At 37.8% G+C, this 27,887-nt stretch overlaps 1 protein-coding gene across 1 annotated transcript; it reads left to right on the top strand.

Moving 5' to 3' along the window:
- Window positions 1-5,122: 5,122 nt before the first annotated feature.
- On the top strand, window positions 5,123-27,135 carry DYNC2I1 (dynein 2 intermediate chain 1). Its single transcript, XM_054171271.1, has 24 exons — window positions 5,123-5,251; window positions 6,645-6,698; window positions 8,343-8,769; window positions 9,313-9,368; window positions 9,978-10,289; window positions 10,767-10,825; window positions 11,884-11,941; window positions 12,659-12,736; window positions 13,440-13,641; window positions 14,683-14,785; window positions 16,153-16,282; window positions 16,752-16,863; window positions 17,186-17,280; window positions 17,598-17,727; window positions 18,583-18,755; window positions 19,239-19,401; window positions 20,273-20,386; window positions 21,405-21,466; window positions 22,499-22,550; window positions 22,973-23,033; window positions 23,278-23,374; window positions 23,628-23,759; window positions 25,330-25,553; window positions 26,734-27,135. The coding sequence occupies exons 1-24, from the start codon at window positions 5,237-5,239 to the stop codon at window positions 26,903-26,905; spliced, it is 3,081 nt and encodes a 1,026-aa protein (XP_054027246.1). The 5' UTR covers window positions 5,123-5,236; the 3' UTR covers window positions 26,906-27,135.
- The last annotated feature ends 752 nt before the right edge of the window (window positions 27,136-27,887 follow it).

Here is a 27,887-nt window from a genome sequence, read left to right as displayed (position 1 = left end):
CAAAACAGCAACACCTGGTTGCCACCTCATTCCTCCTACCACTCTGTTATCTTTTTCAATAATGTAACTACCAGTTTTGTAAGGGGCAGCTGTTGCTTGTCCTTTACTGTGTGCTGGTACACACATGCTTACTGATTAAACACAGCATTCACCAGGAGGCTTTTTGCCTTTTGGTTTTAAATAGCCAATCTTTCAGTGAGAGTGAAGGTCCTCTCTTCAGCTGCCCATTTTAACAGAATTTGTAGGACTTCAGGACTTTATGAGACTAGTATTTGCTGGCTGGAAAGAGGAGAGTATGAATTTAGTCAGTAGGCTGAAAAGTTATGAAAATACATACAAATGGACAAAGAGGAAAGCTGCATAAGCTTCCTTTCCTTAAGAAGTAAAAGCAACCTCATCTTAATTGTCCAGAGAAATGGAATGTCAGAAAGGCAACAGCACAAAGGAAAAGTTGTTTGCTCAGTGCTCACAGCAGAATTAGAAAAGTAATCTATATCTTGACAACTGAATGTGTTCAGTTTTATCATCTTTCCAAATTCCCTCCATGCCTATGATCAGACACAATGAACCCACCACTCTAAGCACAATTTCTGGCCATAGGTTTATGTTGCTCTTTACCCCCTCCCTACCACTGACAGGGTGTTTTCCAACTCTAGTTTAGTCAAGATGAAAATTAGGAAGGACCAAATGATACAAAACAAACCAACAAAATGGAAAATTTAAACTACAAGGCAAACCAAGCATTGAAATTACAACTTACTTTTAGTCTCCCAGAGAACTCAAACCACCTCAGACTGTAACAGTGAAGAGACTGAGAGGGCAGCATAAGCCCTTGTAAACGCTTGCTACCCTAACGTGGGGACTATGAGCTCTGTGACCCCTTTGGATACCAGTAATATCAAACTACTGCAAATGTGGGAGAATTTTTGCATTTGTTGTATTCCTCTTCTAATTGTGTAGTTTGCTTACACAGGCTTTCTTGTGAACTCACTCCTGAGTTTCAGTACATCAACCCCAAAATGCCATATTGTATGTTGCCTTTCTTCATTACAATCAATACTATTTATATTTCCTCCCTTTTCAAGCCCTTTGTTCTCAGTCTTGGATTTCATTGCTCCATTATAATTCCCTGTGTGATTTCACAGTGTCTGAAGCAGAATACAACTGTACCACCCATCAAAAAGAAAATTCAGAATCAGAAGAAAAAAAGCAATTGAATTAACATTGTGCTTGCCAACTAACACTTTACCATATTCTGTGTCTAATTCTGCTCTCCTTTATGTCTGAGTGTATAATCTGCAAATGAGCTGGATATAGAATTTGTAGAGCAATACCCCATAGAGTCAGTATTAACACACTGAAGCAGCACATCAGAAAATAAATTAATCTTGTGGTAGACTAATCTTGGTAGGCCTGACAGCCTAGCATTGATCCTGGGCAGAGCAATTCATTAGTTCATATGGACATCTGTTTAATCAGAACTAGAGGTGGTTGATAAGCAATAACATACCAGTAATTTAGATGGCATTTATCTGTATCATCAATAGAAAGTTCTGATAAAGACTTCTTAGAACTCCTGCAGATAACTGACTTGGCTCCCCACAGTGCTTTGGTGAAGAAACTGGGTGGTATGAAATTAGCATACCCACTGTTGTAATAGGGACAATAGAATCTTGTTAAAATCAAGATACAAACTCTGCTACTAGGGGATAAATTTAGGTCAGTTACTCTTTAATGAAGTTTTTTATCATTTTTTCTGGATAAACACAAGCTATTTGTTTAATCTTCTGGTGCTGATACATTGTTTAATAATTTGCTTGAGAATCTTGGAATTGTTCATTAGTGTATTTCCTGATCTTATTTTTTTATACTCGTGTGGGACAATTCCCTAGCTTTCCATGGGACAGGACAAGTTGGTTTAGTATGCTTCAGGACCAAGGTCATTTACAATCAGCAGGTGTTTGCATTAAATGAAGATCTGTGAAGATGGCCTGCCAAAATCCTGAAAGAAGGAGTCTTACAAAGATAAGACAGCCCTGTTTTGGCTAAAATTGATGAAGCAAGGCTAAAATAACATAAACACCCAACTTCAAAACAGATTTTGAAGGCCAGGATGCCTGTGTGAAGACCTTTACCTAATTAACTGCAAGTTTAATAATGTTAACAGCCCTTGGTATGCTAATGAGAAAAACTGACTACATGCTAAACATCTATGTTACTCAACTCTCAAATCATGCTACACATCACCCAGAAGGCAGGGACAGCCAGGGTTAGGGTATAAAACCCCTAAGAGGAACATCTCTTCTTGTGCAGGGGCATCAGCAGCTGGGAAGGACAGAGATGAGGACAGTTGATGCGTGAAAAGTTTATTTCAGAAAGCCACATTTTTGCTGTTTCTATTTATGGACGTGGAGGACTCACATAAGCATTGTGCAGAGGTCATTTGTACACCTCTGCTGACAGCAATATTTGAGTTTTCATCTCATCTTCAAATGGCCTCTGCAGAAATTGGTTAAAAAGCAGGGGGTGGGGGAATATAGCTACAAAGCCTAGATCTTAATGAGTCTCTTCCTTCACAGAAAATAAAACATTATTATTTTTTATAATAAAAGTGTCATCATTTTTAGGATGGTGGAGGGTTGTAATGTTGTCCCTATGAGGACTGATATTTCCATTCATTTTTTGGTATCATTTCCATACTGAGGTGCAGAAAAATGCAATGCTGCTTTACAGGATGAGAGAAACATCTACAGACAAAAATGATCTTATTACTACAGAATTTGAAAAGATGAGTTATTTTATGGTCCTGTTTTTAAATTAACAGTGCAGGTGAAGAATAAAATATGTCCACCAAGCCAGACAAGAGAAAAGCATACAGAAGCTAGACGTGGTTTTTTTCCACTACATTGGTGAGAAACTGTAGTTTAATACATGGTCAAAACATCTAAACATGCACAAATTTTAGTTCTGTTATTCCAAAGGTGTTATTGTAGGTTGTGTTCTCATGCAACAATTAGACTTCAGTTTGATCCCTGTCTTTAAGGTTTGAAAATTTCTTTCCAAACCCTCTAGTGGTGCCTTTCCGCATCAGTAGTTTTCCTCTGGCCATAAAGCTGCCTGACTAGTACATCCTAATAGGAGTAAGAAAAAGCTGTTGGCAGCCAAACCTGATGTTTTTAGTTTTTATTTAAATTTTAAAATTGTACTTGGTAACAAATACATATGCATATTATGAAGAATAGATGATAGGACCAGAACTTGAAAAATGGCTTTTTCTTCTGTCCAGTCATTGGTATCTCTGTTACATTTGATAGTATTACTTATGCATATTTGCTACATTGGTTTAAACTCACAATTCAATTACAGTACTTAAAGGTAGTTTTTACCTTCAGCATCCCTACGTAGGAAAGCCTTTCTGTGGAGTGTTCTTTACTAAGCAGATGCCTGGTTCCATGCAACGGTCACCACCTTGACTAAAGAGCACTCTTGAGTTAATCCAAGATGACCTCTGAACACATTTCATTTGTCCAGAAGACAATTGCTCTGCCAAAGACATCTAAAGAATCCATAAGAATGTTTGTAAATAGTTCAGTACCTATAGATGCTTGTATTTGGTGGATGCAATTTAGCCCTTGAAGGTCAAACTTACAGTTTACAGCAGTATGTTGGTTTGGTTTTTTAAAATAAAATATAGAGGGTTGGTTTACAGGTTTTGGGTGTTTTGTTTTCCCTCTTAATTGCTTGCTCATTTGCCTTTGCTTCAGAAGGGCCATGATAAAGGACAGTATTTCAAAGTCCAGGCAGTTAGGCAATTTTTACAACATTTAAAATTTATTCTGGAAATATGTCTAAGAGGCAAATGTATCAAGGCTTTTTATATACTTGTCAACTGGCTACTTAAGGCCAAGGCTAAGGAGTTAAATTTTATCTTTTTGAAGTCAGTGTGACAAAATTTAGTTGAACTAGAACAGAACTACAAGTGGGTAAATTCAGACTGGATGTTAGGATGAAGTTCTTCACCATGAGGGTGGTGAGACACTGGAACAAGTTGCCTGGGGAGGTGGTGAAAGCCTCATCCCCGGAGGCTTTTAAGGGCAGGTTTTTAAGGCCAGGCTGGATGGGGCTCTGAGCAACCTGATCTAGTGTGAGGTGTCCCCACCCATGGCAGGGAGGTTGGAACTAGATGATCCTCGAGGTCCCTTCCAAACCTGGCCATTCTATAACTACGACAAGAATCTTTCTCAAATGCAAAATACCTCTTCCTTTGCTTTCCCCCCCCCCCAGTAGTCAGTTCTACAGACATTACTAATATTAGTGGTAACAGTTGCATATTAAGTTTTGGCATTTTTACTCTTGAAAAGAAAAAAAAAAGGAACAAGTTAAACGTGCCTGAAGGAATTTTCACGTGGTCTTTTAAACTGCAGATGTTAAGAGGTTGTAAATAGGTTGTAAATATTTGCTAAGAAAATAGCACACACCTTTCCTGCAGGCAATGACCGTTAACACCAAGTTTATTTCACTGGTGTTTGGTATGCTGCCACTCTTTTTTCTCGCAGAAAACAGCTCTGGCATTTGTTCCTGTGGGAATATTATTAACAATTTTATGTCTGCAGGGGTTTTTCATACCTGCTTCTACCTAACGTCCGAGTAAACGGCAGATTTAAGTGGATCACTCTTTTAGTTTACTCCACAGTGATCGTGCGTGACTTTTACTAAAAGGAACGGTTTCATGGGATACTCAGCATACAAAAAGTCGTTAACGAACAGCAGAACAACCGTGCTTTAATCGCTGCCCAGATGAGCTCCCCGTGCCCGCCTCACAGGATGGCGCTCGGCGGATCAGCGCTCTTCCCGGGGCCCCTCCGCCTGGGGAAACCAATTTGGGCACCAGCTCCAGGAATAAAACCTTCCTGCTGCCACGCAAACATTTCAAACTGTCGCTTCTCGCTAGGAAAGGGCTGGAAACGGGGAAACACCCCGCTCCGACGAGACGCCCCATGCGTCCATACTCCCCGACCCTCACCTCTTACCTTTCCCACAACCCCGTGCGGCAGCAGCATCCGCCCGCCACGGGCCCCGGCACTCATCCATCGCTCATCCGTCACTCGGCTGATCGGCTGCTTCCCCCTGGCCGCCTGTTGCTAGGCAGGCCCGGACGCAGCTGCTTTGGTTTCCTTCGTGCGCGGAGGCCGCCGGTGGCGGTGGCACGCGGCGCGGCGGTCCGCCCGCCCCTGCTATGGAGGATGACAAGGTGGGGGACCGCTCGGAAGCGGCCGCGGCTCTGGGGAGTCGGGCGAGTCTGATGGAGCCCGATCCCGGCTCCTGCCGACACCGCGAGAAGGGCCGCTCCGCTCCGCCTCGCCCCTTCCTCTGGCCCCGGGAGGGCTCTGCGGAGGTGCCAGAGCCGGTGGCAGCGGTACACGTCCACCTCTCCGCCTTCCCCAGGTCCCGACCCTTTAAGCCTTACGTGCCTTTGTGCCATCTCGCTGAAACCACTCGTGTGCCTTGGCACCGAATAAGCCAGGACTTCTGTGGGGGCTAAGGCAGTGTTATAGTATCATAGTATCAGTCAGGGTTGGAAGGGACCACAAGGATCATCTAGTTCCAGCCCCCCTGCCATGGGCAGGGACACCCCACACTAGATCAGGCTGGCCAGAGCCTCATCCAGCCTGGGCTTAAACACCTCCAGGAACGGGGCCTCAACCACCTCCCTGGTCAAGTAACAGCCGTAGTGTTTCTTCTGCTGACACTGAAAATCCCATGGCACTCCTTGGGCAACTCAAGTACTCTCATTTTGTCAGCATGCAGATGGAACTGGCACCCAAGTAGAGATAGTAAGGAAGTGCTTGTTCCTCTAGCAGAAGACTGAGGCCATTCCAGCCACGGATCTTTCTACCCAAGAGGATGGGTGGTTTGGGAAAATATCCAGAGCTGTTAATGTTTCAGGCTGTACATAAAGTATATTTAATAATTTGTATTCCTGCAACCACTAATTGCTGGGGTTTGGTTCTTTAGGAACCTACATAACTTTTGCATAATGATATAAATTATGAAATGTTTGTAGAGGTACACATTAAAGGAAACAAAAAACACACCGACGTGCAAACATTGGTTGCTGTGTTACATATTCACTTGAAAAAGCCAAAGTATCACATTGCATTTACTGTTGTGTGAATCTGGATTTTACAGCTAATTCATTTATGGTTATGCTGAATAGAAAATGGAGTAAGAAATACAGTGGCTGGGCAGGGTGTATGAAGTCATACATTAGGACCACTCAAAACATTCAGGTATCATTTCATTAACAGTGATACATCAATAACCACTGAAAAGAGGTGAGTTAATGAATTGTGTTGGGAAGTTTAACTGTTCTAAAATTTTCTGATATGTGGGTATAAGACTTGCCAAAGACCTTGAAGCTTTCATGCTAACAGCCACACCATGTGTCTCTCTTCTGTCAAATCAAATGTATCACTCATGCTCCTTACCTATTCGAGGGCTCTCAAGTAGGCAGCTTATACTGGAAATAAGACAGGTAGATATTTAAATGTGAAAAATAAAGCACTCTGCCTTAAAAACTACAGAAAGGGGATCTCACAATTCTGTGCAAATTGATTGCTCATTTGCTGTCTTTTGTGTTCTAGAAAAGAACCAAAGAAGATACCTGGAAATCAGAAGAACTTAGGAAACACCTCAGGGTGACTTGATTTTATCTCTACTAGTTATGATGTTAAATTGCCTTACAGATGTGGAATTTATTGACAGTTTAAATGTAGAAGGTTGATTGTTTGTTCTACTAGCCACTCCCCCATCTGGGATCTATAATAAGTCTCTTTAAGGCTTTTTGGTACACCAGATGCTTTAAATTGGCACCATTGAATGTGTAGCTGTGATCTTCCTTGATGCAATAGACTGTTCTGGAATCTCTGTATTCCCAGGTGTGTCCAGAGACTGGCCCACTCAACTGTTTCTAGCTACACAAGTCATATATGATTGCTCTAGAGATTTCTTAGGTAAACGTTTAAAATACTGTTGTGGTAATCACACAGCATGTGATGGGGTCTGATTTGCTGTCCATCCAAGCACAAGTTACAGCTCTGCTTTATATCATAGAATGGTTTGAGTTGGAACACTCTTCAATGAACATGTATTTCCAAAACCCCTGCCATAAGCAGGGACATCTGCTGGACCAGCTTACTCAAAGCCTCATACAGCCTGGCCTATTCACTTTCCAACATGTTTATCATGTATTGTATTTGTTATCATCTATGGTGTTTGTCATGCACTTTTAAACTGATTAATTACTTTATCTGCTGGTCAAATAGGCATTCAGACTCCAGCCAGTTGCACCATTGGTAGTCATATTAGTTTTGTGTTGTCTTTTTTAAAAAGCTATTTTGCAATATGTATCTTCTCTTCTATATCCTGTCCAGACCTTTATTAATCCTTTGATAAACTAAAGCAGCCTACTTCTTAATCTGTTACCTATCTTTCTATCAATTACATTTCAAAGCCCCCATTATTTAAATGCCAGTACTGCAGTGCAAGTATTTTGTATTTTTTAGACATTTGGTGACATTTCCACTAGTTGCATGTGGGCTAAAAGCAAACAAATTTGAGTTGGGTACATTGGTACCAGCAGAAGTGATGTGACTACTTTTATTTCTATGAAACAGGTGGATAAAGTTTAATTCACTTTACTCAGTTACTGTAATTGAAGCAATTTCTGCTTGTTCCGTAAATAGCTGAAATCATGGGTGTAGTGAAATCTGTGGGAATTGTGCTTCTGCTTCAGGAAGGCTAAATTTAATCTCTTACAATTCAGAAAAATGTAAGAATAGTTGGATCCTCAAGGGATCAAGGCCAAAACCTTTCAGTTTTTTTATAGGCTACTTTCTGTGCCGAGTGAAAGCTAATCTCTTCTAAAAGCATCTGCAAGATGCCCAGTTCTCAATCACTATTGATTGTATCTGTAACCTCTTTTAGAAGATGTCACAGTTTATCTACATGTGCTAGTGTAACACCTTTAACACACTTAGTTGATTTTACACTGTAGCACTAAACAGAATACACAATTCCACAGTAAATTTTCTGGGTTTACCAAACGATTTTCAAAGGTATTGAAAATGCAGCTTATCATTTATTTTATTTCTTAGTTCTTTTTACAATAAGTATAGGCAATGTTAGTAATTTTACAAAGCAAACTTAGAAATATATCAGCATTTTAATACAGCTTGGGAAATTCAATTCATAGTTATCAATCCACTGTTGTTTTATTTTTTCACAGGAATATACTATATAAAAATATATTTATTAATTTTTAATTATTTGGGTTTTTTCAGGCATCACAACCAGGTAGTCAAAATGAAGACCAAAGGCACAAAGAAAAAAAACTGCACAAAGAGAAGTCTGTTCATGACACAGGCACTCATAAACATGAACACAGAGACAGAGGAAAGAGTAAGGAAAGAACGAGAGAGAGATTTAAGTCAAGTGAAAGAGACAGGGATAAAATGAGAGAGAGAGAAAGGGGAAAAGAGCACCACAGAGAAGGTGGCCAAGAGCGACACAAAGATAAGCATCGAGAGTCAAGTTTACAGAAGGAGACATACAGTATTCCAAAAGATCAGGACAGGGAGAGCAACAGAGAACGAGACAGAATGCATAAAAGATATGAGATGAAGCAAACAGATATACAAAATAAACTGAAGTTGTTTGAAGGAAAAGATAAAGAACATCACAGAAGAAGAGAAAGTAGACATCATTTCGGTAAGTTGCTTTAAGCTGCTGTTGTACTTTGAAATATCTGATATTTAGAAAGAAACAATCTAAAACTATAACCCCACCTATAGAGAGAGGATGAAGACAGGAAGGTTTGAGTACCTACTGAAATGTGAATCTTTATGGAATCTTGTGGTAACCTAGTTTTATTTGGGTCCTTCCAAAATATTGATGTTAGCTTCTCTTCCTCTGAAGAGAGGGTAGATGTCACTGGTTTTGTTGGTCATTTGATGTGAAGAGGATAAGCCCCTTCCTGCCTAGATGTTCTCTACTAAGTGATCCATTTGAATGCCCAAGTTGCAGGGTAACTGCTGAAGTTACAGTTGAGAATGGGGTTCATTAAGAAAGGAAAAGGAGTAACCACCTTTGGAGAGAGAACTTCAAGAGAATATGAAGTTAGTTTTTAGAAAGCTCTTTATGTTTTAGAAAACACAGGTCACATAAATATTATTTCCTACATAACAGAGTTAATTATGGACAGAGTATCAGTATAATAAAATTTGTTCATTCATTTATGCATATGCTTTCTAGAGGAGGAAAAAATAAGAAGTGAAGAACGAGAAAGAAGAAGGCATACAGAAAAGAAGGTAAAAGAATGAAAAGGAATTAAGTGTGTCATAATGGAATAAGATAAAACAGTAGAATAATGAAGAAACTGGATCAGACTCCAGTTCCCAAGAAATCCAATAAATTGTAAGTTCCTCGCAAGTGTACAAAACACACAAGAAAATACATCTGAGCCATTCTGTTTTAAGGAAGAACTACTTTGTTCCTTCTTTAAGGCAAAAGTAAAGTACAATTAGTGTATCAAACGGTGCTTTATTTTTGTATAGCTACGTCAAAAATTTCCATCTCCTATTTATACCTTTCTTACAAGGTTATTGGTATGGACACATCCTGTTTTGTGTTTGACCACCTAGTAAACAAAGGCTAAATTCATGTGTGAAGAATGCACAATCCAAAGAATTTTCTGTAGCAAAATACACAATGTCACAGAAGAAATACCAGAATCTCAGATAATAAAATCATTTGAAACTTGTAGCAGACACAAAAGAATGGCTGGAACATCCATGTGAGAGAAAAAGATTAGGTACTTATAAACCCATCATTCTAATGGACAAAAATGGATAAATTTGTGAAAATAAACCAGTCTTGGAAAGCTTTTTAACTCTTTAATGTTCTTTATCTCTTACCAGGATGATGGTGGCAAAAAGAGCATTGACAAATTATTAGCCTACAAAGTTGACGAATCTGAACATGTACACAAGTTACAGAAAGATCAAGAGTTGGATAAAGAAAGAGAAAGAAGACACAGAGAAAAAAAAGAGCATTCTGCTAGGCCAGGAAAAGAGAGAAGTCATAAACATGATGAAAAGGATTTGGAAGAAAAATATAAGTCAAAGAGATCTGAAAAGGGATCTTCCCATGGAGACAGAGAAGGGCAACCAGCAGAAGCTAATGAGAGATTAAAAAGTAGAGAAAATGAAAGAAAGAAGCGTGATCTAGAGGTTAGTTTTGTTAAGACTTTAAAACATTGTCTTACAGCTTAATTTAGGGGCCCAGAACATTTTCTAACCATTGTTATTAAGGTACTAATGTGAAGGTATGCTATAAAAGTGCCAGAGATTACTCTTTTAAGATTTTTGTTAAGCAAAGGAGAATACTTACATATCTTTTTATTTCATTTCTGAAATGCATTACAGAAGGGCATGTGGCCAAACTTCACTCTCAAATATTTAGTGTTTTCAGAAGTGCTTATTATGTGTATAGCATGTGGATGTTCATTTTTGTTTGCTTACTATAGCTGCATACACAGCTCATACACAGAACTTCTTACAAGCAATGACTGATAAAAAGTAGTGCATCTCCAAGATGATTCATTAGAAACCCTTCTTACTGTTTAATGTCACTGCTACTAATATGGGTTCATATACATATCTCCACCTAGCATTTATAACACATGAATATTGTGACTTCTTTCACAGAGCAGTGGTTACAAAAAAGAGTACAAGATTCAAGAAGAGATGAGCCATCAGCATGTAAGGTAAATTCAGAGATTTAAATAAAATATTTATTCTCAACTAAGATTCAGTTACCAACAAAACAAGAAGGATGAATTCTTGATCTTAGTTATCTAGGGTGAATATATTTTTTTTTAATAGGCCCTATGTACAATACCATAGCAATTAAACAATAAAAATTTGTTTGTTTTCTCTCTAAGAAGATTCACATAAAAATGTAGCCTTATGTTTTTTAATACCTGAGGATAGCAAGAGATATGTTTTAAGAGATATTTTTCAGTCCTTGCACTTAGGTGGGGAGACAGAAATGCTGAAAATTGACTATGCAGTCGTGTAGATACATGTGAGGACTATTTTATATTATTTATTTTAATTTAAATATCTCTGTTTAGTTCCTACTCTGAATGGCAGCCACAATATTATGCATATGTATCTATATAGAGAGAGATACAGAGGTATCAACCAATTAAGTTTAATATTGTATGTGAAAGGGAAAGGTGTCCAGGTCATCCTCAGTAGGATCAGTTAAATTTCAGGATGATCATTCTAAGTTTTATTAATAGAAAACATAAAATCTTACAGAAGTTGTCTATATAGTCTAGTTCTCTTGGCATTCTTTCATGCCTCAGCCACGTGAAATTCCTCACCTTTCTGAAGTATAGTTCTTCAGGTATGTTGTCAGTTACAATTTTCACTCTTAAATCCCATTTTAGTTTCCTAGTTAAACAGAAGACTGACATGCTGGTTTCTGGGGACACTGACTGACATAGTGAAGTCATTGCCACTATTGCCTAGGTATTAACTTCTGTTTCTTCAGCAAGGGACAGAACACTTTAGTCACAGTGACTGATTCATCACTTGACTGTTTCATTATCATTTTGTATCACAAACAAATATCTGTAAAAGTATTTGTAGCAATATTTCAGTTTATTAGAAATTGTCAAGCACTTTTTTTTCCATTTCAGGGAAAAAGGCCTATTTTTTCCTAAACCAAACAAACATCCCCAGAAAACAAAACCAAAAGAAAACTAGTACTTTTTTCTGAGTTAACAAATACAATTGATGTTCTCTTTTTCAGTAGGACTGTAAAAGATAATGGAAAATTCATTGAGAAAGAGGAAAAGGACACAAATCAAGAGGTAAAACTATTTGGTTTTGGAACTTGGAATGTTGCATTTTTCTTGGCATTAATAACAATTAAGATGTGTATTTCAATATAATTCCATTCTAAGATAAGGTACCACTTAACATCTCCTGGATACACAGTTGGAAAATACATTTATTCTGTATAAATTTGATGAGTGTTGAAAGTAGCCATCTATTCAACTATATTTCAGGATCTTCTGTGCTTGAAAACATAATTCTCAATAAGTGGGAAGAGTTTAGATATGCAATACAAAGAGACTACAAATCATCTGCACATGGAAATACAGTGAAGGTTTCAATGTTAATGAAACTACTTATGTTTAAAACCAAACATTTTCCTATTATATCCATGTCTTTTTTCCTGGTTCTGTCATCTGCACTATTTTATTAACCAATTGAGTCTCCCAGTGTAACTGAGAATGCAGGTTTTATGTCTTTCCCAGTGAAAATACTGGTGGGTGAACAGTTGGTCTTCCCAAGATAAGCTTCAGTTTCCTTTTGTCTTCCTCTGTTGTTTTTTAAACCAGTAATTATCACTTGTTCATACACTTTTATTTATATTTCTAAACTTTATTTTTTTGTATGTTTGCTTTAAAATGTACAAATACCTGAGAAGCAACAACTAGTTCTCTACCTTTACACTAATATTTGGCAAATTTATTTTTCTTTTGTAAGACTGTTTAACAGGTTTGTTTATTTTTCTTATTTAGGACAAGAAAGATACAAGCATCTATAATTCAGACATGGGATATGATAACTTTTCAGCTAATTATGAAGACGATTTTGAAGTAAGTAAAGTCATACAAATATGAGCCTTATTCATGGACTTAAAAACACAAACAGTGTTTGTTCAGTGAATTTGAGCCTGCCATTAGAACAGAATAGAACAGAATAAACCAGGTTGGAAGAGACCTTCAAGATCACCAACCCATCATCCAACACCACCTAATCAACTAAACAATGCAACCAAGCACCCTATCAAGTCTCTTCCTAAACACCTCCAGTGATGGTGAGTCCACCACCTCCCCGGGCAGCACATTCCAATGGGCAATCACTCTCTGTGTGGAATTTCTTCCTAACATCCAGTCTGAACCTCCCCTGGCACAGCTTGAGACTGTGTCCTCGAAGGGCAGCTTGGATTAAAAATACCAAATAAACAACTTGATACATTTATAATGCATTTATGCCACTGAATGCTATCATTTTAAAGAATACATAATTCACTTAACATATAGTTCCTATTTGAAGATATTTAAAAAAGAGAAAAGGAAGCTATTTTGGGGATTGTCTTCTCTTGATGAGAATTACTGCATAATCAAGACATGCCATTTTCTTCCTGTCAAAAAGTTATTTTAAAATGCCTTTCAGTCAGAGGATTTACAGGCATCTGTATGAGAATTTTCTTTTTGACATCTTGAAAGTATCTTGAAAAGATATTACACATCTATAATCCATGTTTGTTAATTATTAAAGCTCCTATTACTTTTAAAGGATTATGAAGATGATTTTGATGATGATGATGATGAAGGCAACAATGATGAAGAAGGAGATGCAGAAGAAAACCAAAGAGAGATTCCTTTTTCCAGAACATCAGAAATTGAAGAAATTCAAAGAGCAATTAGTGCAGAAAATGATAGAGTTTTTACCTCACTGCCAAAAAAACCTGAAAATGAAAAAGAGAAACCAACTATGGGTATGCAATTAGATACCAGTCTTTTTTATATTAAAGGTATGAATAGCACATACAACTTAAGAGTAAACAGCCCACTTTTTCTAGACGTCTGCCTAGAGGCAGAATTCTGGTCCTCTGGATGAGTCACTTAGGTTTGAGGGTAAGTGCTGTAACTTTTACATTGCTGAAGAATGATTCAGAGGCATTACTAATCATTTAAAATGTGAAGTATGAAAATTTACAGACTGACATTTAGTATGTCTTAATTTAGTTAAGAGGAGGATATGAGAGTCTGGAGTTCGAAAACTGGAGGAGCGCTAGAACAGCCTGGGGCTTCCGGTGACATTAACTTGCCTTTTTCGTTTAAGCAAAGTCAAAGCCACTTCCCACCTTCCCACTCTAGGTGGGAAGGCAAGAGACATACTGATACTACTTAAATATATAGTTCTATATCACTTTTAAATGCAGAGATTTTCTGAACTGTGTTCTTGTATTCTGATTTTCTGTATTTTCTTGATCTGATATCTGTGAGTGCCAGATATACTTATGACATCAGATATTGTATTTCATCTGCTAACTGTGGCTTTTAAAGCATCCATTTTCAGGGTTTTGTTTATTCATCCAAAGGCATCAGGGAAGGTTGGTTTGATGAGGTTCTCCACTAGATATAGTGATGAATTCTTATTTAGAGGTGTGGCAGACACACAGTGTAGTCTGTATGAATTGGATGTGATGTTTAGAATTGGCCATAGAGTGTTTTACTGTGCAGAAGGGAGCAAGGGTCCTGCTAGTGGTAGGAGAAAGGAAGCACTTTGTGCATCAGTCTTCTAAAATAAAAATGACAATGGTCAGTTGTTTGGACCATAATACATGAACAATGCTGGCCTGTTACTGAAGTTAAGAACCTTATTTTAATGATAACTCTGCTAAAGCATGTTGTATGATTTGCTATTAGTAGCTCCTAGTAGCTGTGTTGTAACAAATCTGTTGTTTTGCTGCTTTAAGTTTTAATGCACTGTAAAGTGTGCATGATAACACTAACAATGTTCTATAACATCACAGAAAGGCAATACCCTTCTGTCAGAAGCTCTTTTTGTGGGATATTCATGGATTTTCAAATGGCACACCAACGACAAAGTAGCCGAATTATGGCTAGTAAGCAGAAGTAAGTACACTTTAAATAATCCACCCCAAAATGGCAACTATGTGAGATGCATATTTTTTTTAATTGTATTTGAAATATGTAGAGTTTATAAACTTGAGGCTTTTAGAATCAAATACTATTTTGCAAGACAATTAGTTCTTAAGGAAATATATTACAGCCTTTGCTACATGTTATTTTCTAACAATTTATGTGTATCATTTTATTACAGAATGAGTTGCCCCTGGATTGTAATTTCTTTGTATGATTCTTCAGTCACTTGATTAGACACTGGCTTACAGTACTAAAGGGCAAGGCTTATAGCTGTGTTCAGGGCTCAGCAGAGCTGTAATTTCTTGAAGTTGAGTTGCCTTCTGAAAAGGTTTTGTCAGCCTCTACTAATTATGTGCTGTGACTGATTATGACTATGTATAAGACTTTGTGTACCTGTGAAGATAACTGGCATTTCAGTGGAAAGAGAAAGGAGTTATGGAATGTTTTGGTGTGATATTACATCACTGTCAGAAATAGACTGAAAGGGTCCCATAAATAAGCTGTGGCACTTTGAAGTTGTAAGTTTTAATATGAGGCTTGTTAGTTTATTTTAAGATTTGTGTACATGCATTATTGAGGTTTGTAACTAGGAAGCAATTTCATACGTTTGAATTGGAACTCAGCAATCTGTGCCCACAGTGTTTGTGAGGGGGTGGTGTATTAAGAAGTAAAAATAAAATATTGATAAGAAAATTCAATAGATGTCATCAAGCAGGAAAAGAATGTGGAAACTGTCCTTATGCATAAAGAAAAATCCAGCCTAAAATATTGGAAGAGAAATTCCAGCTCATGTTGTCTGTCTTTCCCATTTCCAAGGACTGTCTTCCTGAGAAGAAATTCAACTAGAATGTGGATCTCTAAGACTGTTTAGCTATGGAATTGCTACAAACTCATATTCACAGATTGCACTGGGTTGGAAGGGACCCTCAAATGTTCTCTTGTCCAACTCCCCTGCAACAAGCAGGGACACCTCCAACTAGAGCAGACTGCCCAGGGCCACATGGAGTCTTATCTTGAATGTCTCTAGGGATGGGGTTTCAACCACACACCTAGGCAACTTGTTCCAGTATTTTACCACTCTCGTTGTAAAGAAATTCTTATGTCCAACCTAAATCTACCCTGCTCCAGTTTCAAACCATTGCAGCTTGTCCTATCACTGCCAGCCCTTCTTAACTTCTATTGATATATTTTTATTTTGCAATTAATTTTGCTACAGCTTCAGTCAGTGGATTGTTAGTTCTCTGTTGCTGTACCAAAACAGGCTGTTTTTTCTCTTGAAGTATCAAATACTTGCTCTTAACCATTTTTGTGTTTCTCTCTTGTAATTCATTCTAAAGAAAACGGTGTTCAGAACTTCTCCCACTAATTGATCTGGACTTCTCAGTTAGTTTTCCTTTGTTGGATTTGCCTCCCGTTAATGAGTACGACATGTATATCAGGAATTTTGGGAAAATGAACACTAAACAGGTGGGTAGCAAATATGTAATAAGATTTACATCCTGAAAGTGCTGATTCTTGTTCTGGAAAATCATCATCCTTACACAAGAAGGTTACTGAAGCTAATAAAACAGTAAAGTAATAAATTGGTAATTTCTATCTCTAAGCATTAATTACCATAAAGCAGTGATACAAAAATGTTGTGGTCAAACAGGCTCTGTGTTACAAGAGAACTCTCTTGTGTGCCTTCCCCATTTTCTAAAGGACTTTCTGTATGTCTGTGATTCACTGTCCCAAGTATTCTTGGTTTAGTGTTTATGCATCATGTAAGACATTCTGTGTTTTTGCAGTAGGTCTGGCATTCTCATGTGAAATGTGGTAAAATGCACGTGCACAAAATAGTGACACTGTGTCAGTATGCTTACAAACTCAACTTACAAACAGCTGTTATTTGTAGGTGTGTCACCCATATATTGATTACTTTGTCTTTCTATTTTAGGCCTATGTTCAGTGTAATGAGGACAATCTTGAGAGAGACATTCAGACTGAGGAAGTTGAGACTCTGGAGAAATGGACACAGCATCCAGGAGAAGGTGCCCTTGTGTCTGGAGGTGAGGAACACTTATATTAATTTATGGATATATGCATGTAAACTTTTATACCCTTCAGTTCTCAGAATTTGTAATGTGCCAGGCAGGATTTATAACAAACTGTCACAGGCACTCTGAATGCCCTTGTGGAGAGGGTGGGGAATAAGGGGCAGAAACAGTTTCTTGCTTCTGGGTTGCTGTTTCCATTGGCAGCAGGTCTTGTTCTGTTGAAGAGAGGTTGATTCCTGCCACTCTTGCTTAAAAATGATATTGATCTTATGTTTTTCTTGCATTACTCCCTTTTGAAGCTTCAAGTTTGATTGTGGTTTTTGTTCTCTCTTAGGCTCCATGGACAGCCAGGATATGCCAGTGAATGGAACTCTAACACCTAAAATTGATTCGCAAAGATTAGCAAATTTCCTCCAGTCTGCTTGCCAGGTACGTTGTGCTTGATATCCCTTCTGAGTAACATGCATTAATACACAGTGTAATAGATCACTTACAGTACCTGTTCTGACTGATTTAAATAAATTACTCCAATAGTACTCCTTATCAGTGAGCTTCATCTCTCTGCAAAGGAATGGAATCAGAGCTGTGCAACTTTGATGTCTGTAAAGCTGTATTTGCAAAGATATAAAATTAATAGGAGAGTTGATAATGGTTTAATTAATCCACATGCTTTACAAAGCTACAGATAGCAAAGCTAAAAGATAAGACCACCTTTTTATTTCTGTGAATGTAATTATGTTTGAAAGGTGATTGCTGTTTTGCTAGAGGAAGATCAAGTTGCAACAGAGCCCGGGTGGAAACGAAGATCTCAGCAAACCAGTCTGTCTATTAGTGACAGCTGTTTCCAATTAAATACTAATCAGCCATTCCTCCATGGTAAGGGAACTTCATTCTACACCTTCTAGTATAGTGTGAACTATTCTTCCTTATGCAAAATACAGTGCTCTTTGTCATGTCTGAAGTGCAAACAGCACATATCAGGATGGCACTAATCTTGCTATAACTCTGCACAGATTAGTTTCACATAGGGATCATCAGAGCTGCTATAAACCAGAAATCTAGCCAGCAATTAGCATGATATAGGGATTCTCTGGATGTAATTTCTTGCTCCTGTAGTTGAAGGCTGTTCCAAGGGGTCTAATTCTGTTTGAGCTCTTTGAGCTGGCAGTAGGGCCAAAATTGCAAATAAAGCAAGGTTATTGAGCAGAGAGAATGTAGCCTGATATATTTGAACTGCAGTTATACCTTCCCCCTATAAACAGTAGATGTTCAAATGAAAACTGAAATTAAAAATAAAGCATCTGCAATTATGTTAGGAAGATATATTATAACACAAACCCATGTGTATTCTAACCTGAGCACATGAGATGAACCAGAAAAACCCTGGCCTGTGCTGTTTCCTGCTTGAGGCTTAGTTTTATTTTCTGAGTATATACTGATGTCAGATCAGATTTACTTGTTTATGCCCAGCACAACTGTTGTATTAACTTCCTTGCTCTCTTCCTTTTTTGCCTTCTACTTACTTCTAATTTTTTGGATTCCTTCTCTGGTCCTTTCCCTTTTCCTGTATAATGTCAAAAGCAACAGACTGTTAATAGAAATATTCTGCATAGTTACATCTTAGTTTCTTTGGTTGTTGCTATAGCAGCTAAATATGCTTTTTCATATGCAATGAGTTTATTTATTTATTTACTGCTTTTGTATCTGGATTCTTTCAAAAAAATCATTTAGACCGAAAAATATCCTGCCTGTACGGCTCTCAAGTGCAGAGGCAGACACTACTTTCTGTTCATGGATTACCTGAGAAGGCAGGTGTTGATTTACTGAACAGAAAGAGCATCATATGTGTTTGGAATATCTGGCAGCCCTCCAGTCCACAGAAAGTTCTAATATGTGACTCAGAGGTACGTTTTACCAGCGTTGTATATTTGCCCGTTGACTAAATGGTGTTGCTATGTGTGTGCCTGCAAAATAGGTTTTCTGAGAAGCACATTGGAGCTACATGAGACAAACATTTTCATTCCACTTTGTGCTCCAGGACTGGTGTAGTGGTGGTCATGGTGTTTAATTGTTTTTTATCTTTAAACTTTGACTCCATTTCATGGTTTAAGAGTGAATGGAAGTAAAACAGCTGGCTGAGATGCTGTTAGGGCTTCTCTATTCAGCTCTATCTTACAGTTGAATCACTGCCTTCAGCTCTGTGGCAGTAGATGCATATTACACTACAACTGTCTGAGAGTCTTGTATCCTGCTTCCCTTCTCCTGCAAACACCTGTAAGCTGCCTTTTCTGTATTTGCATACCTAGGAAGAGCAAACATATTTCAGGTTTACCAAACCATTGGCCTTTGGAATAACATCAACCATGCATATTTTTATTGTGTAACAGGTGGTATGTTGCTGTTTTAGTCCCAGTAAAACACCATTAGTTTTTGCTGGAACGGTAGATGGTTCATTGTTGGTGTGGGATCTTCGAGAAGACTCAAGAATGCATCCTCATGTGATGATGAGTGAAAATGACTGGACATTTAGAGTTCCAACATTTTCCACTGGTTAGTACCTCTACATTCTCATTAGTCATTTTATGGGCAGTGAAGCAATTCCATTGCTCATTCTTCTAAGAACAGGCTGTCTGTGTAGTTTTAGTCAGTTCAGAGATTATATTTAGTCTAGTAAAAATTGTTGTAAAGTAGCCTTGTAAAGGCCACCATTAGTTGTTGATAAACTTTTAATGGTTTTAGCAAATTAAAGATGCCTGGTTTTCTGTTGCTAGTAGTCAAACATATACATACAGTTTCATGTAGTTGCTTACATAAGCAAGCAGGTTTTAATGCTGTATACTTAGGAGGCTTTATGCCTTTAGACTTAACTGCGATTAAGTTCAGTACACAGGGCAAGTCCAGAAATCAAGAGTATCTGACAAAGAGTGCATATTGGAATTGCTCCAAATAAACATTTGCTTTAAAATGTTATTAAAGGGTAAATTTTGTGGTGTTTGTTTCAGGGTAGTTACTTTCTCATTAGGAGCAATTTTTCTTCATTTTTGTCTTTTGTGTAGTAAGGAGTGATTTATTTCAACCTCTGTTGTTTGTGGAGCTTGAAATAAATTAAATTGTTTCCATGGTAACACTGAAATGACAGATTTTAATGAAATATCTCCTACAGTGGCATGAATGGGGCAGCAGCCATTTGGAAAATGAGAAGTACATACAAGTAGTGAAAACATTGATTTATATAGTAGCATTTTGTTAATTTAGGAAACAGTTTGCAGTTGTGTATTTAAGACTTCTACAAAGTAATTCTTTATGAAGTTCATTGTTTGCCATAATTTCTTTGTGGTCATCATGCTTCCATAAGCTGAAAAGTTGTTGGTTTTTGTTGAAATTAATACAGTGTTTTAACTTTCATTATCCTTAATTACAGATGGCATTCTAAACTCAGTAAACCACACCTCTCCTATACTGGCAGTGGAACCTGTCTCAACCTCTCTCTACACTGATCATAATTATGGGCTTTCCAGTCTCTCTTATCAGGAGGGTATGTAAGCTGCTCTTCAAAGCATCAATACATACATCTTTAAGTACCTAGTGAAATAAAGACAGCAAAAATCTACTTTATAATTCTATTCTGCTCTGAAGTTGTCTGTAGTGTCAACTGACCAAACCATTCGTGTTTATTTTCTACTCTCATTTTTATTTAACATTCATCCAGTTCAGCTTCCTATCAGATATGGAGACATAATTGTTATAATGTCTGTTTTCCAGACAGTATTTTTTTCTTCAATGATAAAACAATTATCATTCAGAAACTGCCTTTGGAGAAGTCTTAGTCCTTCTATAATGTGCAAAAGAAAAAAAACCCTAATTGAATCAGTGGAACAACTTTCTTGTAGCTGAAAGCCCTTAAAATGAGAGACTATTCTTGCTGGTTCTTCCTGTGCCTTTCGCCTAATTTTTTTCATGACTGATGTTTGCAAAGAAACTTTGATGGTCGTGCCCAACATGTGCTAGAGGAGCCATTATGACTTCCATTTTCACTCTGAAATCAGATTAGTCCAAAGAAATTTGCTGCATATTGCAGGCTTGACAAGATTTCACCTGTTGCACCTATTTATGTTCTGTTCCAAAGCCCATGCAGAATCCAGACATTTGAAACGATGCAGAGAGAGATCAGGACAAACTGAACACAACAGAATAGAGGTCTAGAATAGACTATTTCAGATGGAAGTGATCTGCAACAATCATCTAGTCCAACTGCCTGCCCAGTTCAGGGCTGACCAAAGATTAAAGCATGGTGTGAAGGGCATTTTTCAAGTGCCTCTGAAACACTAACAGGTTTGAGGCATTGACCACATCTCTAAGAAGCCTCTTCCAGTGTTTTTGCCACTTTCATGTGTTTGTCTTTGATACAATTAGGACACTTTGACTTTTTATGTATCTGAGATAATTGTGGAAGCTTTGGAGAAGCCTTAAGCTAAGAAATGTTTCAAGTCCTTTGATACTGTTCAGGATGAAGGTCAGTGTGTGATTATAAATTGTTACTATTCCTTCCACAGAAATGTCTGTCCCTCCCTTTCAGATAGCATCAATGGATGAAAATGGAATCCTCAATATGTGGGTGAGTAATACATGTGCAAAAAGAAAAAGTATCATGTTTTGGAATGATAAAATACTTCTTGAAGTAGAGCAACCCAAATCCAGGGTTTATTATGAGAATTTCCTCCCTCAAAAAAAGTACAGCAACACTGGCCATTCTGTTGGAATTCTCCTATAGTGCAGTTATGTTATCCTTAAGCAAAAGTATTCACAGGTACATGGAATCATTAAAACAGGCAATCAGTAGTTCTGCTTCACAGGAATATGTTCACATATGTCTTTTAACTGAATAATAGATCTCAGTCGACCTTCATCCACCTACCTTATTTTATTTGAATCACAATGGTGCCAGAGACTACTAATTGTATGTGAGAAATGACATAATTTATGCAACAAATGTTCAAGAGGCAAAATGGGAAATTCTGTTGATGAGATTACCCTGCCTAAAATATCATGGTCAGGTGGGCACCAGGTCTGGTGCTCTTAATTATTGTCCTGACAACTCTTCCTTCTATCAGATGTTTTCCATCTTTTTTTCTGATGCAGCTTTGGCTCAGCTGCTGAACCTGTTGTTTATTTCTGAATTGGTCTTGCCTGAAGAACTGAATGGTTCAGGAATGAGAAGGGGATAAAAGTATTTCTATCCTGTATCACTAGTTAAGTCCCTTAAAGCTCTAAGTAACTTGAGTAGCAACAGAATGAGAACAAATGACATAGCCTTTGTACGTCTTTAATAGTGAAAAACACACAAGTCCTCCTTTGGTGAGTTAGGGTTTCTTTTGTGACCAAGCAAACCAACAAGATGCCAACTAGTAGAGTGCAACTTCCCACGTTCTGCTTCCCAGCAGGAAACATCCAGCAGGAGTGTGAAGCTATTTTTAGCATTGCAGACATTGACAGGGCACAAAGAATCTACCTGCAATGATCGCAGTGTTAGACCTACTTCTCTAAAGGCTCCTTTAGAGCTGAGTCATACATTTTTGCACGTAGTTAAAAAGCTTTAAAGTCTCCTAAAATGTTACTGCTTTATTAATGTTACATATTGACTTTTCAGGTAGTTGTTGAATTACAAAAAGTGGATTTAGCTGGTTCACAGACTGATTTAGGTGAGTATATTAGAGGTAGAATAAAGTGCTTGAGTTTTGAAGTGACTTTAGAAGACAGAATAAGAATCAGTGAAGGCAAAAGTAGTTTTTAAATGGCTTAGGTTGGAAGAGACCTTAGAGGTCATCTACTGCAACCTCCCTGCCTTGGGCAGGGACCTCATCCAGCGTGGCCTTGAACAACCCCAGGGAAGAGGCATCCATAACCTCCCTGGGCAACCTATTCCAGCGTCTTACAACCCTCATGCTGAAGAACCTCTTCCTAAGATCCAGTCTAAACCTACACTCTCAAAAGCTGTTGCTACAATAAACACTTTAATTATTAAATACCCTTTAAGTTACTAGCTTAGGTTTTCATTTGATGATAGTACTTTCTTAACGCAAGGTATTTAAATCAATTTAATAATCATTTCATATAATTTTAGGTCTAATTCCTGGAGGGAAAGTGAAGTTAGTGCATAGCTCTACTGTGCAACTGAATAACAGGTAAGAAAATAGGAGCATTTGCTGTGTATCTCATACAGCTAATTTTTCTATACTTTATTAATTTACTGTTATGTAAGTGATATGTAACAATACTTTCATTAGTTGTTTGGCGCTTTTTTAATGTACACTTTTTCCTGGAGTTAGTCCTAGACAGTTTAGATCAAGAGTTTCTGTACATACTTGCATAGCTTTAGGAGACCTCTTCCTGTACCTGTATCATCTTTTACCTTTATGTTTTTCTCAGCCTCTTCCCAAAGGATGTGCGCCAGAGAATACCCCAGACACTGACGGTTAAATTCCTGCCTTCTAATCCTAATCATTTCATTGTTGGAACAAACATTGTGAGTAAAGTCCTGAAATTAATCTCATTCCTTATTTTTGGTTCTGGAAGCTGCCCCATTTACTTTTAATTTTACCAGTACACTGTATAGAAAACTTTTGAGACTATTATTAAAATCCATTAGCTATTAAAATATGTTAGCTATTAGGGATCTTTAAAGGTAGCAGCTCTGAGAATTGTTTCTTTTTTTCTTCTAATAATGGTAACTCAAATTTTGTTGTGCTTTGTTGAATTTGTTTTCTTTATATTCATAGGGGCTGGTAGGCCATGGTACAAGAGATGATTTTAAAGTTTTTCCAAAGCTATTTAGACCTCAAGAAAGTGGACTGAGATCAATAAGTATCAATGCCATTGATTTCTTCCCTTTTGGAAAACCACTATTTCTGGTATGAAAACATTTTAATATAATACAAGTTTTGTATCTTAACCACTTGCTGAGGAAGGATTTCAGATTTGCTGTGTTTAACTAGGTATGGTAGTTGTTTTACCTCACCAATTCCAGTCTGCTTGGAGGGTGTTCACAGAGACAAATGACATTCTCACTTCAGCCTCCTGACTATTCAGCTCTGCAGTCAGATCTTCTGCTAGTAGTGAAGCCACAGCTATGTCTCACCTCTGCCTATCTTTGCATTTATTTGTTCTTGATGCTCTCTCAAAAATGCTTTCTTTCTAATTTTGCCATGCTTGACATGGCTTGGTGGGAATTTCTTAAGGTATGAAATGAATGTATTTGGTAACAATGTGGATATTTTGTGTCACCTTTACACACTCAGAACTTTTTCTTTTCCTTATGTGGATACTCTTTTTCCCAGATGCATTTATTTAGAGTGATGCTGACTTCTGCATGATTGTATCTGCAGTCTTTTTAGATGTAAGATGTGAGCACAATTTGCAGAGTCATGGTAAAAAGTCATCATAATTGTGAAATTTTAGGAAATCTTCCTATTGTAGAAGTGGTCCTTGGTGGTAAGAATAAGATATTTTAAATTTTCATAGCATATTTTAGCCTGGAGAAGAGGAGGCTCAGGGGAGACCTTATTGCTATCTACAACTACCTGAAGGGAGGTTGTAGACAGGTGGGGGTTGGTCTTTTCTCCCAGGCAAGCAGCACCAGAACAAGAGGACACAGTCTCAAGCTGTGCCAGGGGAGGTTTAGACTGGATGTTAGGAAGAAATTCTTCATAGAGAGAGTGATTGGCCATTGGAATGGGCTGCCTGGGGAGGTGGTGGAGTTGCCATCACTGGAGGTGTTTAGGAGGAGACTTGATGGGGTGCTTGGTGCCATGGTTTAGTTGATTAGGTGGTGTTGGATGAGGGGTTGGACAAGATGATCTTGAAGGTCTCTTCCAACCTGGTTTATTCTATTCTATTCTTTTGTATTTGAGTTAGAGCAAACTTGTGGGTGTTATATTAGGCAGGACAAAGGTTAGAAGAAGTATCTGAAAGCAGTGACATCTGCCTGTCTTTGGATTTAGTTGTTCATCGTGAATCACTTTCCTGTCAACTTTACTGTTAAACACAGCCTGTCCCACTGATATCTACTGGTTTTACAGATCATATAAGTCACTAAGTAGCCATCTGCATTATCTATAGGCTCTGACCTTGCCTCAGTTCAGTCTACAGTCAGGTTGTGCTGGATCATAGCATTAGTAAAGCTGATAGTTCAGAACTTTTTTTTTCTTTTTAAATAGGAAATGAAGACTTCAACCCAGGATTAGATGACATTAGATTACTCTAGTATGCTCAGTACAGAAGGACTTCTTTTGAACTCGGAATGACAATAGAAGTAAAAATTCAAATAGTCCATAGGGTGAGATATGAGAGAGAGGTGCCACTTGAGTCAGATCAGTGTTTTCATTAATATGCTTGATATTCTCAAGAATCAAATGGCAGTTTTTAAATCTTGCTTAGTCTGTTTTGTCCCCAGGAAGTGTTTCCTTTTTTAATCTGATACAGGTTGGCTGTTCAGATGGGAGCATTAGATTACACCAAATGACATCGGAGTACCCACTCATGCAGTGGAATGACAGCACAAATGGCCAGGCAATCATTGCCCTGCAGTGGGCTTTAACCAGACCTGCTGTGTTTTTTGTCCTGGATGCATCATCTAATATTTACATTTGGGACCTTCTGGAAAATGATCTGTTGCCTGTGGCAAAGCAGACTTTTCCATCAGAGAAGTAAGTATCACAGTATCACAGTAACTAAGGTTGGAAGAGACCCCAAGGATCATCAAGTCCAACCTGTTCCAACAGACCTCACAACTAGATCATGGCACCAAGTGCCACGTCCAATCTCCCCTTGAACATCTTACATCACTCTCTTTTAAACAAAATATTACTATTATTATTATAATCTAAATTTGGATGGGGTTGTTTGCTTGACTTCAAATGTTCTAAGATTTTGCTTTTCTAACTGTATTTTTTTAAACTGCTGGGTGTGTGAAAATAGATTATAGTGAGCTGAGTTTTAGTTTATGCTTCTGCATTATTTTATACAGTCTGATAAAGGAGAAATAAGGTTAGTACAAATAGAAGTTAGGTATAGTGTTATCAGATGGGACAGGTGTCTGTAGTGGAGCAGTTGCTGTTAATATGAAGTGAAATATATATATATATATATATACATACACACACACACACTATATATATATATATATTCCCACTAAAATCACATCAAGTTCAAAACTAGCTTTGCTGGATCAGGATCAGCCTCTAAAATAGGGAAGATGCTGGGCAGCATTTTAATAAAGAGTATAGTTTCCAGTATCCAGAAATATATTCTGTTCATTGTCACAAACAATGTTTTTAGCTAGCACATGTTCACCAGAACTAAGATCAGGGTAGCCTCACAATACTGCTCCTGTAGTCAGTGTAGAAATGTGACCCTTCTGAATTACAGTCTTGAAGATTCCTTTTCACTTCCCTACTGGGAAGCTGTCTTCCCTAGACTTAAATTAGTCTTGGTTGATATCCTTCTTACTAAAGCTTTTCCCTTGTAAACCGCAGCACAGTGCTGCTAATGTTAGGAGAAAATAATACCTTTCTTTAAAGTTTTTACTCTGTACTGGAAAATACCATGAAACAGAGTTAATTTTTACATGTCTGAAATAATATTTTAGTCATGAGTAGAAATTGATGATTGAATCTGTGAACAGGGGAGGAATTGCCTGTTATATTTACAATAAACTGGTGAAAAATTAGAGCATGCTGGGGGCTTGAAATTGTGAGAAATAGTAAACTGTGGTGAGCTGATAAAAGGAATCATTTAGTTAACTATAGCCTGCTAAAAACATTTGAAAACACCATTTATTGTTGATTTGCCCTCTATTAAAAAATTCCTCTGCTCTGTTGTTTTCAGCATTGTAAGTATGACTCTACTGGGAGAACCAGAAAAAACAAATGGATTGCTGGGCATCGTGCTGGCCAAAGAATCTGGGCAGATTGACATTCAGTACATAAAGAAGAAGTGGGCATTGCCTCAGCCTAATGAATCTGAAAAGCTACATCTGATATTATTGCAGGCTGTTTAGAAGCAATGCATCTGCCTGGGTGTACAAGTTAGGGCAAAATACTTAGATTCTTTTCCACTGCAATTAGAAGATTTGTCATTTGGATTGGTGTGTAACTTTCATGTATTTTACAGACTATCAGTACAGTATTTCAGTTATATATTTTACCAAATGTAGTATTGTTATAATGAAGAAGAGGCTGAACTGTATTTCATTATTGAATGTATTCTAGATGTATATATTTTTTTAAAAAATACTGAAAATATATTCCTATAAATTAGACTCCTGTTTCTTTATTCTGTTCTGGAGTAAGTGATAGCAGGCCTTTGTCTGGTGGGCATACAGTTGTGCCTTTATGCAGGGAACCTGAATGTATGGAGATTTCTCTCTGGGCCTTTTCCATACTAACACTTGGTAAAGCTTTCTTGTATCTACCTTAAAGCATTATCAAACATATCAGAATCCAAATTTACATTTACACAGAATCATAGAATGGCTTAGGTTGGGAGGGCCCTCAGAGATAGTCTGTTCCAACCTTCCTGCCACGGGCATGGATGCCTCTAAATAGACTTGGCTGCTCTAAGCCTCATTCAACCTGGCCTTGAACACTCCCAGAGAAAGAAGGCATCCACAACCTCCCTGGGCAGCCTGTTCCAGAGTCTCACCATCTTTGTACTCAAGGGCTTCTTCTAAGACCCACCCACTCTAAACCTACTCTCCCTCAGCTTAAAACCATTCCCTCTTTTCTTGTCACTAGCTATCTTACTTCTGGTTTTGACCCTGAAACTTTGCAAAAGGAATAGCTGACTTGCTCAAGCTCTCCTGCTATGTGCACTGCCTGTTTGGCTCAAACTATGTAAACAATGTGCTTGAGAGATTTACTGACATTCTAAATCCTTTGGAATTTCTGAAATAAACCAAAAAATGCTGAGTTGTTTAACCCTGCAGATAATTTCCAAAGCTTTTGTAAGGAGGAGGAGTATAGTTGTCTACAGTATGATAC

Source organism: Dryobates pubescens, chromosome 21, assembly GCF_014839835.1.
Source record: "Dryobates pubescens isolate bDryPub1 chromosome 21, bDryPub1.pri, whole genome shotgun sequence".
NCBI classification, from domain to species: Eukaryota; Metazoa; Chordata; class Aves; order Piciformes; family Picidae; genus Dryobates; species Dryobates pubescens.
This window is presented reverse-complemented; position numbering and strand designations above follow the sequence as displayed.